This window comes from Corythoichthys intestinalis, chromosome 13 (assembly GCF_030265065.1).
Source record: "Corythoichthys intestinalis isolate RoL2023-P3 chromosome 13, ASM3026506v1, whole genome shotgun sequence".
NCBI classification, from domain to species: Eukaryota; Metazoa; Chordata; class Actinopteri; order Syngnathiformes; family Syngnathidae; genus Corythoichthys; species Corythoichthys intestinalis.
The window spans coordinates 3,157,896-3,174,816 of NC_080407.1; the positions used below are offsets into that span (position 1 = coordinate 3,157,896).

Below are 16,921 nucleotides of genomic sequence, written 5' to 3' on the forward strand. Positions count from 1 at the left end.
GCTTGAGTATTCGTTTCAGCTCTAGATCACTGTACACTAGTCATTGTGAGTCATCCAAAGTCTTTCCAAACAGCTATTCACGTCATCTAGTGAAAATTTCTAAAAAAAAAAAAAAAAAAAAAAAAAAAAATTTTTTTTTTAATATCGCAATATAATATCGCAACCCCCCCCCCAAAAAAAAATCGCAGCAAACATTTTTTCCAATATCGGTCAGGTCTAATATATTTTTATAAGATATCAAAAGTTTTGAGTGAAAGCAATGAATTAGTCTTTTTTTTAATTCTAGTTACATCTGAGATGCAATTATTGGCCGTTCTAAAAAATTGACATCGAAAATAAAGACATTGATTGACTGAAAATGGTTCAATATTACATGAAATGTCTTGTTTTCTCATGTATATTTTCACTGCTCTTCACCTAAAAATATATATGGTTTATCCAGTTACTCGGTTAATTGATGACTTTTCAGTCGATTACTAAAATATTCGATAGCTGCAGCCCAAATTTCGTATTAAAAGACTTTTTTTTATTGGTACGGTATTGCATTGGCCGATACCACAGTCGACTGTCGTAATCGGGAGGCAAAAAACGGTATCTGTGTATCACTAGTAGTTGCCATGTATATAGCGCGCGCTACACCTGTAGCATCAAGCGTGCAAACAAGTGAGCCGAGTTGCGCAGTGTGGAGCGAGGATATTTATAAATGAGCATACATAGCTGGAGGCTTTGGATCATTCATGTCAAGTCGACGCACAGGAGGGAGGGAAGATCTGGCGCAGGAGTGGAAACGAGCGCATGTTGACGGGGACTGCGATGTTGCATTAATTGGGGAACAGATGCGATTTCATCCAAGCAAAACAAGGGAAAATTGGGCAAACGGAGCCGGGCGGCCAGCAGCGACGCCTTGGCGACTCGACGGCTGCCATGGCAACGTTGCCAACTCCGCCAGCGTGTAACCGTGGACACGCACGCACGCCGCATTAGCTAACAGCTGGCCTCCCCGCCGCATACTTGAGGGGATGTGGAAAGGACACGACGCCATCTTTTCCCTCTGCGCCGCCATTTTTATTCCGGGATCTTCTCGACAAAAGAGAGGGGAGAGTCCAGAAGGGGCGCGTGACCCCCTCCATTGGACGTAGAGGAGGAGGAGGGGGCTTTGTTGTGAGGACCACCTGTCACTCAGGGCGCCGCCATGGTAACAGGCCTTGCGCAGTGCAGAGGGGAAGAAAGAAGGTGGGGAGGGGGCGCCACGGGCAGATACCATGGCAACACAAGCTGTCACCGATGAAGGCAAAAAAAGGGGGCGGGGGCTCGCCCCGTTTTAAAGAGACAGACGCCTCGTGAGCGGATGACGCGTGCTATTCTTTAGTCATGCGAGAGCATCTCGCTCCGTTTAAAGCCGCGCCAGTGTCCTTGACGAGCGCGCCGGAGAGGGAGGGAGGGGAGACGGGAGCCTTGTTGCCATGACGGCGCGCACCTTTCTGCATCAACGCATCGGGCCGCGATACACTAGAGACGCGGGCGGCGCGCAAAACGCTGCCCGCTGCCATTTTGACACCGGTGTAGTTAACGGTCGTGGCGGTTAAGTGCAACGACGATCGATGGCGGGGGCGAAACTGTCCATTACTGCGAGTTCCTCTCCTATAATTGCTTAGTAGGGTTTAAAGGAGGCGATGGAAGCATTAGGCGATAAAGGATATTTAATAACAAGAACATGGAGAAGGGAAATTGTCCAACGCTAATTTGGATCGTGGGTCAAACTTTTTACACGCTACTTACTCCGAGCCCGCCGCCATGTCCAGGTACGAGGCGTCTGCTGCTGTGTCCACCCCCGCAGGGATGACTATGCTCATGACGTTCTCTGCTGATCAGTTCTTGTCCTACTGAGTCCAGAGAATGGTAGTCCAAAACACTGAGGCATTCCAGCCACAGCACTCATTGCAGACATCTAAGTGCATCCACAAGGCCTAAAAGGAGGAGGACAAAAATTGCCGTTATTCAAACATTTAAAACTGGGACGGCTGGCAATGAATGGTCATGTGTTGATGGCAAACTATGAGTTAATTTATGAAAACAGTGAAGCTGTTAGAACAGAAGGAAGTTTGTTGACTCACTTTTAGAGCAACTCTAGTTCATCAATCACTTTCAATGACAGTGACAATAGAATTTATGACGAAACGTTATATGCTATCCTTTTGGCGATATACAGTGTATCACAAAAGTGAGTACACCCCTTGCATTTCTGCTGATATTTATATCTTTTCATTGGACAACACTGACAAAATGACACTTTGACAGAATGAAAAGCAGTCTGTGTGCAGTTTATATAATAGAGGTGATTTATTTTCCCCTTAAAATAACTCAAAATATAGCCATTAATATCTAAACCCCTGGCAACAAAAGTGAGCACACCCCTTAGTGAAAGTTGTCAATATCAACTCGGGCTGCAGCCATCGATTATTTTAGTAGTCGATTAATCGATGAACTAGTTAGTTCGAATAATCGAGTAATCGGATAAGGAACATGAAAAATTAAAATACCTGAGCCGAGAGCCTCAAACGGTATAAAAAAAATAAAAAGACAAGGATCTGTGTACAACAAAAAAACAATTGACTAAGTTACATAGCAAAAGTCCACTAGCTAAAATGCTATAAAAGTTTTTATTTTTTAAACAATGCCCCTAACAAATGGTTCAGACACATATTCCAACAAGAAACGGCTTAACATACTAATAAAGTAAATTACCTATTCATATAAAAAACATTTGCTCAAACAAAAACTTGGCTTATGTTGGTCTTAACATGGAGCAGCTGGATTCAGCCATGTGAAATGAGGCAGGCTTAAAATACCTGAGCTGAGCCTTAAACGGTATAAAAAATATATATATACAGTGGGGAGAACAAGTATTTGATACACTGCCAATGGGGAAACCCATTGGCAGTGTATCAAATACTTGTTGTAGTATATATAAGGATCTATGTACAACAAAAGAACAATGGCTTACATAGCGAAAGTCTGCTAGCTTAAATGCTATAAAACGTTAACGTTTTTTTTATTTTTTTTTGCAATGCTCTTAACAAATGGTTGCGACATACCCCCCCCCCCCCCCAAAAAAAACGGCTAAATATACCAATAATCTAAATTACGAATGCATTAGAAAAAAACATTAGCTCAAACAAAAACTTGGCTTATGTTGGTCTTAACATGGAGCAGCTGGATTCAGCCATGTTCAATGAGGCAGACTGGAGGGCAGTGTATCCTTGCAAATCAATAAAACTAAATACAAACACTTTCAAATTTAACCATTACATCACTTTAATTAAACGAATACTCAAAGCAGCAAAATTTAATTTGAATCTTTTTTCCTAAACGAATACTCGAGTTAATTGCTTAATTGTTGCAGCACTAATATCAACCTACAACATGTCAATATTTTGTGTGGCCACCACTTTTATCCAGAACTGCCTTTACTAGTCTCCTGGGCGTGGAGTTGACCAGAGCTCCATGACAACGTTGCGGAGCTGCCGGATATTTTAGAGTTTGCGCACCTCCACCTTCCGCTTGAGGATCTCCCAAAGATGTTCTATTGGGTTCAAGTCTGGAGACATGCTTGGCCAGTACCCTCAGTAGGAGCGGGAACCTCTTGGTACCTCACGATACGATTTGCGATACAAAGCTCACGATAACGATGATCTGACGATACGACGATTATCGATACATTGGTCAGGAAATCATTCTAGGATATTCTACAAACAACTGATGAACAGAAAAACAAGCTTCTGCTGTAAATTGGAATGAGTTTATCACGAGTAGACGTCCAGTCCATCGAACTGGGAGGGTGTTCAAGGGAGGGAGGGTGAACGAATGTTCATTCGCTGCCATCCCTCCCACTTCAACGTCTTTGGCTGTCAGTGACAGCCAATGAGGTAATTTTTGGCCATTTAAGGTCATTTACCTGTTGATTTTCAGTTACTTCATGTTGATTTTGGGGTATTTTATGGGTCTCTTCCTGTTTATTTTGCATTACAGAACAAGAAGTGTCCTGGGAATTACCCAAATGAATAGGCAGTGACTCAAACTCAACAGAAAATCACCTGTAAATGCCCTAAAATGAACATCAAGTGTCAAAATGACTGTGAATGCTTTGGTTTCGAATGAACGAACGTTCCCAGTTTAAATGGCTTGGGCGTCGAGCAACATCAATGTAGCCTTAGAGTTAACTGAGACACTATAATGGTTGGAAGATTTTGGTAGCAACTTCTTGATTTGTTTTTATTTTATTTTTTTAGACATTGACACCTTTATAAAACGATATCTCGATTCTTGGCAGGAGCATATCCATAACCCCTTTGGGATACAAAGTGTCACGATATATCACCGTTTCAATATTTAGTCACACCCCTAACCCTCAGCCTCTTCAGTAAAGCAGTGGTCATCTTGGAGGTGTGTTTGGGGTCATTGTCATGCTTGAACACTGCCCTGCGACCCAGTTTCTGGAGGGAGGGGATCATGCTCTGCTGCAGTACTTCACAGTACATATTATGTTTCCCTTCAATGGAATGTAACTCTCCAACACCTGCAGCACTCATGCAGCCCCAGACCATGACATTCCCACCACCATGCTTGACTGTAGGCATGACTCTTTGTACTCCTCACCTGGTCGCCGCCACACATGCTCGAGACCATCGGAACCAAACAAATGAATCTTCGTCTCATCAGACCATAGGACATGGTTCCAGTAATCCATGTGCTTTGTTGACATGTCTTCAGAAAACTGTTTGCGAGCTTTCTTGTGTACCATCTTCAGAAGAGGCATTCTCCTGGGGTGACAGCCATGCACACCAATTTGATGTAGAGTGCCGCGTATGGTCTGAGCTTTAACAGGCTGAACCCCCACTTCTTCAATCTCTGCAGCAATGCTGACAGCGCTCCTGCGGCCATCTTTCAAAGAATGCATTTAGATGTGACGCTCAGCACGTGCGCTCAGCTTCTTCGGACGACCAACCCGAGGCCTGTTCTGAGTGGACCCTGCTCTTTTAAAACGATCTTAAAATGATCTTAGCCACTGTGCTGCAGCTCAGTTTCAGGGTGTTGGCAATCTTTTTGCAGCCTTGGCCATCTTCATGTAGCGCAGATCCTCAGAGAGTTCTTTGCCATGCTGGAACTTTCAGTGACCAGTATGAGAGAGTGTGAGAGCTGCACTACACATCTGAACACACCTGCTCCTAGTAACTCTAATGAGTCACATGACATTTTGGAGGGAAAATGACTCGCAGTACTCAATTTGGATGTTGAGGGATGTAGTTTCTAAGGGGTGTACTCACTTTTGTTGCCAGGGGTTTAGATATTATTGAGTTATTTTGAGGGGAAAATAAATAAATTATTATATAAGCTGCACACAGACTGCTTTTCATTCTGTCAAAGTGTCATTTTGTCAGTGTTGTCCCATGAAAAGATATACTTAAATAACTGCAGAAATGCGAGGGGTTTACTCACTTTCGTGATACACTGTATATCATCACCAAGTATTAATTTGCGTGAGAAATCAAGCATGTAAACACAACGGTCAGGAGAGGTTGCGCTCAAGCTGCACTGTTAACGTGCCCCCACACAGGGGAGCAAGAGAACACGCGCAGGCCCGTTAGCCATGAAAGGAGAACATACTCGCACCCTTTTTCTGTCTCCTTGTCACTTGCCGAAAATGTTGGGACTGCTCGTGGGAATTCAGGGCTGTGTGCGTGTACGAACGTCCAGACGGGAGCATGTGTGTCAGTGTGGCTGGCCCGTATACAGAGCTCTGTTGATAAGCAGGATTAGCGGGAGGGCACAGATGCCGGGACAAAATAGGCTGGAGGTCACACCTCCGCGGACAAACAAAGGCGGCGGCCCGTTCGATCTCTTGATTAATCTGCCGGTTTGCCCGAGTGTCAGTCTTATCTACTCGATTTGCCTTCGATCGCAGGGTGGACTGACCCATTGAACCTGTGGCTCAAAGAGTGGAAGCGGCCCTCTGCCAACAACAACAACAATCAGACGTCAGGCTCGCCCTTTCCTATGCGTTCTCAAACATGGGTAGTATGTTTATGACCGACTCTCGCTGCATCAAGTCTCACTTCCTGTCTCCCGAAAGCACATGACGTCTTTGAAACAGTCGAAACGGACAAAAGGCACCAGAGAGAGAGTGAAAACAAGTACAGTAGAGAAGCATTCCTGACTAAATCTGAGTTTAGAAAGCCTCCGTGTGCTCCTCCCACTTCCTTTACAGGAACTGTCCGTCACCCCTGAAGTCAGGCGGCCAAGAAAAAGAGGGAAAAAAACCAGCAACTCTTCCCTCTGCCCCGTCACCGCACCCAGTCGGATTTCTTTCCCTCTTCATGCACTTCCTAAATAAACCAACGAAAAGGCCCGACGGCAACGCGACCCCGCACAACGTAAGCAAGTCTAGGAGAGAGGGAACACAGTGGCATCATTGTGCCGTGAAGAAGAAGGAAAAAGTGTCCTTTTTAATTCCCGCGAAGGGAAAACCCAAGACTCGGTGCTTTTTCCTTGTGGTTTCTGCATCCCGTTCTCTTAGGATGATAAGAAAATGGGGGAAAATAACAAATTCCAACACCCCGGCTCTCGCTTCTCCCTGCCAAACAGCAAACAGATGTGCCTGGACACAGTCCTGGTAGGCGGCTGCAGTGACTCAGCGAGCAGAATCAAACACAGAGTACGACCCGGATGGAATGTTTCAACCACATTGAGATGCGTCCGGCTCGCGCTTTGTTAAGTCGAGTGTTATACATCCAAACATTTACAAGAAGCGTAGAAAGAGACTCCAGGACTGAAGTGAATTACCCCTAGTGAGACTCCTTACTCCAAATGTGAAGTAATTTCATAAAAGGCCAAATAGGTTCACAATTAAAGTAATTAAACATTGTCCGACAAATAAAGCATGAAAAAATAATTTATATGTTGTATATTTGACAAAATAGTCGCATTTCCGAAGTTCGAGCCTGAAGGGGGACGAACCCGGAAGTGATACGTCACACCGAGAACAGCTATGGCAGCGCTCCATACGGCCGCAATACAAAGCCCTTCAAACAATGATTCAAACAGTGATATTTCTTTATTTAAGGATCCCCATTAGTCTCTACTTCTTCCTTGGGTCCATAAAAATATATATACGGGATAGATCGAGTGCAAGTGAGGAGATCCAAGTTTTTGAAGAGTTGGAGGAGGAGGCTGGAATTTTATGTTGGACCTTACATGTATTAGCCAGACGCTAATAAGGATGCAAACAATGTGCCCACACGACCTGACATGGAATGGAATAAGACCCATCGAGATTACAAGATTGGTAAAATATCGGGTAGAGATGTCCCGATCACGTCATTTTCAAAGTATCGGAATCGGCAAAAAAATATCGGCCATGCCTTTTTTTTTTTTTTTTCCAGACATAATATGTTACACTCATCCAGAGTTTTTAGTTTAGGCTTAAGGTAAGGTTATCAAATTTATCCCAGTAAGGGCGGATAAAAGTTTTTTTTTAATGTATCACGTTAAAAAATTTAACGCAATTAATGCATGCGTTGCACGAACCACTCTCGCATTGTCGCGCTCTATCTGCAATGGCGCCATTTTATTTATACAGAGAGATTAAAGGAAACATAAAATAAGTAGAGTGAATTTTGGCAGCCTTGAAGGCTTATTTTAATTGGCTAAGGCCATACAATCCCTCTCCCTACGATTAGAAAAATTATGGGAAACAATGTGGGGAAGCAAGGTCACATTTGATCTTTTTCTTAACACCTTATTTTATTTTCCAATGCAGAGAAGATATATCAATTGCTAGCACTACGCACAGTCATGGTTCCACTTCCCATCATGCATTGGGGCACGGCTGCAGTATCATTTACTGAAAGCTCAACAAATCCACTAGATGGCAATATTTAGTCACGATATACAAAGTCTGTCCGTGGATCCCTCTCACAGAAAGAATGTTAATAATGTAAATGCCAGCTTGAGGATCTATTGTCATAATAAACAAATACAGTACTTATGTACTGTATGTTGAATGTATATATTCGTCCGAGTTTTATTCATTTTTTTCTTAATGCATTGCCAAAATGTATATGATCGGGAAAAATGATCGGGGATGATTGGAATTGAATCGGGAGCAAAAAAAAAAAAAGCAATCGGATCGGGAAATATCGGGATCGGCAGATACTCAAACTAAAACGATTGGATCGGGAGCAAAAAAACATAATCGGAACAACCCTAATATCGGCTGTTATTATTTTTAAGATTTGAAGATGCAGGCATTTGCACATAATATTTTTTTGTCTGATTACATTGTTTAAAAAAATAATAATCAGACTTCATGTTCAAGCAGTTAGCCTACTCTTACTTGAGTATTCTTCTCAGCAAATATTTTCGGACCCTCTGACGAACGCGGAAGTGTTCGCCGACACATATCAGGTAAATAAACCACCTACTTTCGCCTGGGATAAAAGAAAACTTTTGACGAATCCCCGATCGTGTTGTGGAATGAACAGTAGAAGCTAGCGACGTTAGCTTTTATTTACCTGACATGTTTCGGCGAACACTTCCGCCTTCGGACCCTCTGACGAATGCGGAAGTGTTCGCCGAAACATGTCAGGTAAATAAACCACCTACTATTGCCAGGGATAAAAGAAAAGTTTTGACCAACTTATAAGTGTGGGCAAAATGAACTCAATACAACTATGATCATGGATTGCCATGAGTTAGCTTTCAGCTAACGTTGCTAGCTTCTACTGTTCATTCCACAACACGATCGGGGTTTTGCCTCAAGTTACTTTTCGGCTAATATCGCTACCTTCTACTGTTCATTCCACAACAGTTGGCAGCTCTGCTTTGACAAAGTCATCAGTCATCTATACAAAAATCACTTTTTTGCAAATCGAAGAAAAGCATTTTCGTTGTCATACGCGTTGCTATGGGTTAAACAAAGAATCTGGAAGGGTTGCTTATAATTGTTTAGCCATTGATAATATTCAAAAACATGGTTGGCCAACCTTACTTCACATTTGGTCTTTAAAAGCACTCAGGGGGAGTTTGACAAGGACGGACGTGTCGCAGTGTTTGTGGCCACTACCTAGCAACTGGCACTCCCGCAGGCTCGCAGTGAAGCAAATTAAGAAAACAAAAGGAAGTCTCGGGGACTGCATTAACAAGAGGGTCAGGGCATTGTGCGCTCGGTTCCCAGTTGAACAAAATGACAAATGCATGTTGCGTGAACTGTAAAGAGGAGAAACACATGGTCTGGCTTATAGACGACAGCAGCGAACATCAATGAAAGGCACAAAAGGCTTCTACAGGTCTTCACAGGTCCTTTTGCTGCAGTCTTTTATGACCCATTGCACGCCGTGATGTTACATCACCAACATCAATACCGGAGCCTGTTGAAAAGTCCTACCCAGAAGCACTCAAGTCGGGCCTCGGCAGAGGTCGGCCCTCCTGTTAAAAAGAGGGATCTGCAAACGGCACGCAAACAGGTCACCTGAGCCGAGCTTCTGCCGCCCAGCTGGGAGGTCACGTGAGCTTGCTCAGGTCTCTCGGGGTGCGGGTACCACACCAGTGAGATCACTCCGAACTAGGTGGGGGGTCAGACCGGTGTCCCACACGCACGATCCCTACTAGAGGTGGAATCTTTGGGCACCTAACGATTCAATTACGATTATGATTCAGAGACTCCGATTCGATTATAAATCGATTATTGAATTGTTCAAAAATCCCCTCGGGCTAAACAAACTACTATTTTAGTATCAAGTAAACCGTTAAAAACAGTAAATAAAATACACAAGTCCCCATTCTGTATCAGTAGCTTTAAACTACATTCAATTACAGTGGGGCAAATAAGTATTTAGTCAACCACTAATTGTGCAAGTTCTCCCACTTGAAAATATTAGAGGGGCCTGTAATTGTCAACTTGGGTAAACCTCAACCATGAAAGACAGAATGTGGAAAAAACCCCAGAAAATCACATTGTTTGATTTTTAAAGAATGTATTTGCAAATCATGGTGGAAAATAAGTATTTGGTCTATACCAAAAGTTCATCTCAACACTTTGTTATGTACCCTTTGTTGGCAATAACGGAGGCCAAACGTTTTTTGTAACTCTTCACAAGCTTTTCACAAACTGTTGCTGGTATTTTGGCCCATTCCTCCATGCGGATCTCCTCTAGAGCAGTGATGTTTTGGGGCTGTCGTTGGGCAACACTGACTTTCAACTCCCTCCTCACCCCGTGGCGTCAAAATGATAAGAACGGGGGGCAAAAATGCCAGAACCACACGGGGGTACCTAGTGAATGACCTACAGAGAGCTGGGACCACAGTAACAAAGGCTACTATCAGGAACACAATACACCGCCAGGGACTCAAATCCTGCACTGCCAGATGTGTCCCCCTGCTGAAGAAAGTACACGTCCAGGCCCTTCTGCGGTTCGCTAGAGGGCATTTGGATGATCCAGAAGAGGACTGGGAGAATTTGTAATGGTCAGATGAAACCAAAATAAAACTTTTTGGTAGAAACACAGGTTCTCTTGTTTGGAGGAAAAAGAATACTGAATTGCACCACACCCACTGTGAAGCATGGAGGTGGAAACATCATGCTTTGGGGCTGTTTTTCTGCAAAGGGACCAGGGCGACTGATCTGTGTAAAGGAAAGAATGAATGGGGCCATGTATCGAGAGATTTTGAGTGAAAATCTCCTTCCATCAGCAAGGGTGTTGAAGATGAGACGTGGCTGGGTCTTTCAGCATGACAATGATCCAAAACACACAGCCAGGGCAACAAAGGAGTGGCTTCGTAAGAAATATTTCAAGATCCTGGAGTGGCCTAGCCAGTCTCCAGATCTCAACCCCATAGAAAATCTGCGGAGGGAGTTGAAAGTCCGTGTTGCCCAACGACAGCGCCAAAACATCACTGGTCTAGAGGAGATCTGCATGGTGGAATGTGCCAAAATACCAGCAACGGTGTGTGAAAAGCTTGTAAAGAGTTACAGAAAACGTTTGGCCTCCGTTATAGCCAACAAAGGGCACATAACGAAGTATTGAGATGAACTTTTGGTATTGACCAAATACTTATTTTCCACCATGATTTGCAAATAAATTCTTTAAAAATCAAACAGTGATTTTCTGCGTTTTTTTCCACATTCTGCCTCTCGAATATTTTCAAGTGGGAGAACTTGCACAATTAGTGGTTGACTAAATACTTATTTGCCCAACTGTATTTTAATGTTGTGAATCAACCGTAAAAGTTGTTAAATTTGCTTCCGTTATTGCATAATTTCCCTTCTGTCTACTTTCAACGTGAAAGTTTTAAAACTGTTTCATCATTTAAAGATAGATCCCAAAGACAGCGCTGTGTTTTACTTCCGCTTTACCTGGTATAATTCAATAATCGGAATTTGGATATTTGTGAATCGTTCTCGAATCTTTCACGGCCGAATCGCGAATAATCAAAGAATCGGAAATTTTGCACGCCTCTAATAATACCTGACTGCGGCCGTCAGCTGCTACACACAGCGTCCAGTTGCTAGTTGCTACAAACATACTGCTATGGTAGATATCACATATATCTCGACTAGATGTGAAATGACAGACTTTCCCGCGCTAGTAAACAGGCGCCATCTTAAAGCAGTAGACTTCTCTAGAAGGCTCTGTTGTAGAGAACCTAATTACTTTTTTTCTAAAATACCCCCAAATCTGCAAAATCTTGACTTGAATCTATCTTTAAATGATGAAACAGTTTTAAAACTTTCACATGTCGAAAGTGGTTTCGCATCACGCCAGCCAAACTTCAGCAGAAAAATTTTGCTTTATGAGGGATAGGCGTATGCGCCTTTTTTGGAGTTTCAAAAGGTTCCCATTCACTGTGGATATTGGCCAAAACAAGCCCTACTATTGGACTTACGAGGAAGTGAGTAAACATCTTGTTTTGTATTATGTCAAATACAAATACAGCGATTACAAAGTAAACACTACAAAGGACTACTTACGTTTGATCATTGATGGGCATGTAAAAAGCTCTCATCATGCACATTAGCTGCAAAACAACTGCAGCCGCCCTCCTCCGGGGAACGAACTATAAATTGTTCTCCGCCGGGCGGTTTGCCGGTCCGCAGAGACAATCGACAACACAGTCGTCATGTCAAATAATCCGGGCTAGTTATGTGTGATTTTCTGCTTCGGAGACTTTGAAACATCACTTGGTTCAGGTTAGCATGCCGGCTAGCTGTCACGCCTCTTGGTTTGTTTACATTCTCCAAAGCCGGGGAAGGGAAATGACATATGTCCGATTTAGGTGTCATAAAATATCGTTCGGGAGGTGCGACAGTAAAGGTGGAGTCGACAGTTTTGACCATTATGGAGTCATTTTGCCATGTCGTCCTGAATAAGTGCATTTTTATTATTTCATCTTCCATTTAGCACAAGACTGTTATTTGTCATGACCATGCCATTTATTTAGCAATTGGAGAAAATATTTGGATAAAAAGAATATCCTGTAAAAATATTGAAGGAAAGAGACGGAAACAATGATATTTTGCAGTTTTCCTCGTTGTGAACACTTCCCCCTCGACGGGCTGACTGGTCCTTCTCAAGTCATTTATTTAGCTATTGTGGAAAAATACTTGGATAAAAAGAATATCCTGTAAAAATATTGGAGTACAGAGACTGAAACAATGACATTTTGCGGCTCTCTTTGTCGCGTTTTCCTCGTTCTGAATAATTCCCCCTCATGGGGCTGAATAGTAAAACCGATAAACCCAGTCTCCCGCTGACGTCATCCACCTGTTGGGGACGCTAGAGCCCTATAATGGTAGGCGTGGGTAACCGGCAGATTAAAAGAGTAATTTATCGTCATCTGCGCTTTGCTAAATTGTTGTATATAGTCGAATCGTCTCAAAATATGATACTAATTCACAGAATAATGCTATTCAAGACTTTTTTTTCTCCTGTTGTATGCTCTTTAAAACTGCTGATACAGAATGGGGACTTGAGTATTTTATTTACTGTTTTTAACCGGTTACGATACTAAAATAGTAGTTTGGTTTATTTTGCCTGAGAGGATTTTTGAACAATTTTGGAGCAAATATACAAAACATTAAAAAAAAAAAAAAAAAATGGGGGGAGGGGGGCATCAATCATCGATTTGTAGTCGAATCGTTAGGTGCCCAAAGATTCCCATCTCTAGTCCCTACCAATGTTGAGACCAAACCTACGCCCTTGCATACGTCATACCCTTCTGAACAACTATTTAAAGGACATGTCTTGTGTTTTATTTTTTTTTTCATATATATATATTTTTTGTATTAAATTTTACACTTAGTTTGTGACGATAGTCAGAATTGAATGTATACGCGTGTAGTAGCTTCCCGCTGAGTGTGTCGGCGCTGCAGTAGGGCTGCCGGTAGGGGTGTGGAGGCGACAACGTTGCTATTATGTTACCACAACAGGCTGGCCGCGGACGCCATTTTCCTGCCGCTTTTTCGTCGTCGTTAAGCCGGCGGAGGCTCGACGGCCGCGACCGAGCCGCTTCACCCCGCGATCGCTCGACCAACATTTTCTCTCGGCGTCGTCGAACGTCATCACAGAGTTCGTCGAAAGCCAAGCCGGCAAGCTAACGGGCTAACATTTATGCGGGCCGCTCCGGACGGACGTGAACGGCAAACCGGGAGCACCGAGACGAGGCCAATGTCCTCACCCGCCCCGCACTTGACCGACACGGTTACGTGGAAGAGTGAGACCCACTGATAACCGGAGGGTAATTCCACTTTGTGTCGTCAGTGAAGGTCAAAAACGGCGGCGATTGGAATAATACGTAATGGGTGCTAGCTCGCTGGCTAACGCTAAGCTAGCAGCGACAATGAAAAGTGGGCTAATGTTTTGTATGCACAGAAACAGGAAGAAGCCATCACGTCACGTCTGCCTCGCTCGACTAACAGTCGCCTTTTTCATGACAATTCAGCTGCTCGCTAAAGCTTATTTGGGGATACGCTACCGACCCATATATTTATTTCATTACAAACTGGATGACACGGGGCGTCCCCTCCCCCATGCTTGCAGCAATCGAACCCAATACACACAGAAAATCGACTTCAAATAGTCTCTTTTGAAGGGGCCATTTCCATTGAAAACGACAAACATTCACTTCCCCTCGGGGAGCCTCGTTTCTATTATTAAATTCATCTCGCCTTGTCTAAAAAAGCCCCTTGAGCGTGAGGTCACTGCGCCATGGAAGACGGGCATTTAAGCCATTTCAGCAGCTGTTTGCATGCAACTCGGGGGCCCGCACGCACACATTTGTTGACATGAACGCTGGAGCTCGTCGGTTCGGAGGTGGAAACGAGCTACGAGCGAGCGGGATTCAAGTCTGCTCGACTCGGATCAAGTTTTGACACTGACGCGCGCACACAAACAAACAGCAGCTCCGATTGCTCCGCTAAAAGGCGTTGTTGGGGGTGGGGGGGGGCGCGTCGATCGGAAGCGGCCACGTAAATATTCGGTCAGGGTTCGGGGCTGGAACGGTGCGCCATGTCGACGCCGCTGTCATACGTCGGGACGAGTCCAAAAATTCCACTTACCCCCACACCGCAGCTCGGCGTAGTTCTGTTATTGATCGTTTTAACAAAGCCTTGACATTTACCACCGTGTTACGCCCCCCTCGAATCGCCAAGTTCGAGCAGCGAGCTCGGGTTGACTTCAGCGACCGCTGCGCTCTGCACATTCGAACGACAACACTATAGCTTTTTATGACGTTTTAAGTGCGGCCACTCAAACGTTGACACTCCGTATCTGTCAAGCTAATTTGGGCTAATAGCACGAGCTAGCTGGTAGCCAGCGCTCTTTCGGCCAACTTGACACTTTAGTAGCATACGTCACTTGGGTATTTCTCTGGAAATGCCCGGCGAATTGCCATTAAATCGACTACAAGCGAGGCCGGGCAAGCGTGGAAGCTCCGCACACAGCCGATACAACGTTAGCCAGCTAAACTAAAGCCAACAATAGCCTTCCAGCTCGGATTTGGAAGACGCTGACATGAACAACAAACGGCGCCGGACGTACCGTGTTATATCCACGTTGGAGGGGGGTCGGTCCGGGGAGCGGGGCAAGACCCTCGCCGCTCTCCGCGCAAGGCTCCGACAACCAAAACAATACTCGAGCACTGCGGAGCACTAGCAAAAAAAGCTGGAAAAAGGTTCGGATTCTCGCCTCCTCGAGACTGTCCTCTCCTGTCCAAAAATCCGCGCCGCCTCTGCTGCTGCACCAGGGGGGAGGGAGGTCCGGGTCGGCGCACGAATCGAGGGGGGGGGAAGCGCTGAAAACAAACTATTCGCTGGGCTAAGAGCGACTTTTCCTAATTTGAGCCCCCTCAAAAGCGGTCTCTTTTCCCTTTGCAAAAATGGCGGCCCTGCCAGGACTGTGGAGACTCCGCCTCCCCCCGCGCTCCCCCCTCGCGGCACCTTCCTCCCCCCCCTCCCGGCAGGAAGACCGAAGCGCCGCCCGCACGTATGCGGGGTGACACGGTCCGTTTCACAGGGGCCGCCGTGCTCGATGCGCGCGCACCCTAGTGTTTCCTCTCCTGGCAGCCATTATACTTTTTTTGTCCAATTTTAATCCTTTTATATGTTCAAAACAACTATGGAAGAAAAATAAACGCGTGCTTTGCCTTACTTTTGAATTGTTGTTGTTGTTGTTTTAGCACCGTTATCACATCACAATTATAGAAATATTCACGTAAAAAGGTTCAAAATCAGTATTTGCTTGTGCTGCAACAATGACGTACCGCAAGCAACACGTCACTTCCGCTCATTGATATTCATGACATTAGCTACTGTTGCTAAGTAGGGACAAGCCACCGTTTGTCCCTAATAGGAAATGAATGGAAATCGTGTACGAAGGAGATGTTTACAGCGCTAAACCTACCAATTCTCTCTGAAAATGATGTGCCTGGTGCCAAATTCACTGGCAAAGATGTGGAAGAACATAAAAATGTTCAGTTAAAGAGATGGCTTGAGTGTCGAAGGCTGAAAAAGACGAAAAAAATGAGCCAACCTAAGCATAGCTTTAGCTTTTTTATCGACGCGACTGACAATGACATTCTCCTGTTTCAACAAGCTATCCTTTACCATGCCCTGTCTTTGTTATATGTCCTCTGGTTCTTGGAGGTAATTTAGTTAGCTTTGTGTAGCGATTGCTACTCAGTGACAGCCAACGAACACTTTTAATTTTTTCATTGATAACACATCTTACTGGATTATTCGACAAACTAGTTCATCGATTACTCGACTACTAAAATAATCGATAGCTGCAGCCCTAATTGGCTGACATTGTCTACTGATCACACCTTATTACTGGTTGCCACTGACAGGAATAGCCGTCCAATCTACTTGAACTACTGATTTGGACTTCTATTGCCGTCACTGGCAGCCGTTAGTCCATGTTAGAAATTCCAACATTTATTTTCTACACATAAAGTGACTGATTTTTAGCGTTTAGGCCAGCAGGGAAAACTCCCAACATCCTAACAGTTTTTTTTTTTTGTTCTTCTAATTGAATTTTAATTGATATATGTTACACGTCTGGATGAAGCGCAATTCCAAAATCCCAAACCCAAAGCAGCAAGACAGCTAAGCTGTTATGTAACACTTTACTCAAGAATATTTCTTCTAATGCAGGGGAAGCGCAAGAAAGTATGGCACAGTGGGGGGAAAAAAATACACTAATATACAAATTAGTGCGTGACATTTACACTACATACACAAGTTAAGTACAGCCTCTCTAATATTTGGCCTTTAGCATTTCCACATTCCAATGGTCTAGTTTGTACACTCTAGCACTTTGACACAGATTTTTGTTTGGATTGTTTTCAATTTTTGAGTTCACGCGTCAAC

The 16,921-nt window shown here is 44.1% G+C and overlaps 1 protein-coding gene across 4 annotated transcripts in view; it reads right to left on the bottom strand.

Annotated features, from left to right (window-relative positions):
• The window catches only part of kmt2e (lysine (K)-specific methyltransferase 2E), a 36,057-nt gene extending 20,565 nt beyond the window's left edge, over nucleotides 1–15,492 (bottom strand). For 2 of the 4 annotated variants that reach the window (XM_057855624.1, XM_057855622.1), the window contains exons 1-2: nucleotides 15,093–15,492; nucleotides 1,780–1,967 (exon numbers count right to left, since the gene is read on the bottom strand). In XM_057855624.1, coding sequence (XP_057711607.1) covers nucleotides 1,780–1,853 — 74 coding nt within the window. In that variant the 5' untranslated portion in view covers nucleotides 1,854–1,967; nucleotides 15,093–15,492. Of the gene's footprint in view, nucleotides 1–1,779; nucleotides 1,968–14,611 lie in introns of all 4 variants that reach the window. The other 2 variants (XM_057855623.1, XM_057855625.1) reach the window with 2 other exon arrangements.
• Between the last annotated feature and the right edge of the window lie 1,429 nt (nucleotides 15,493–16,921).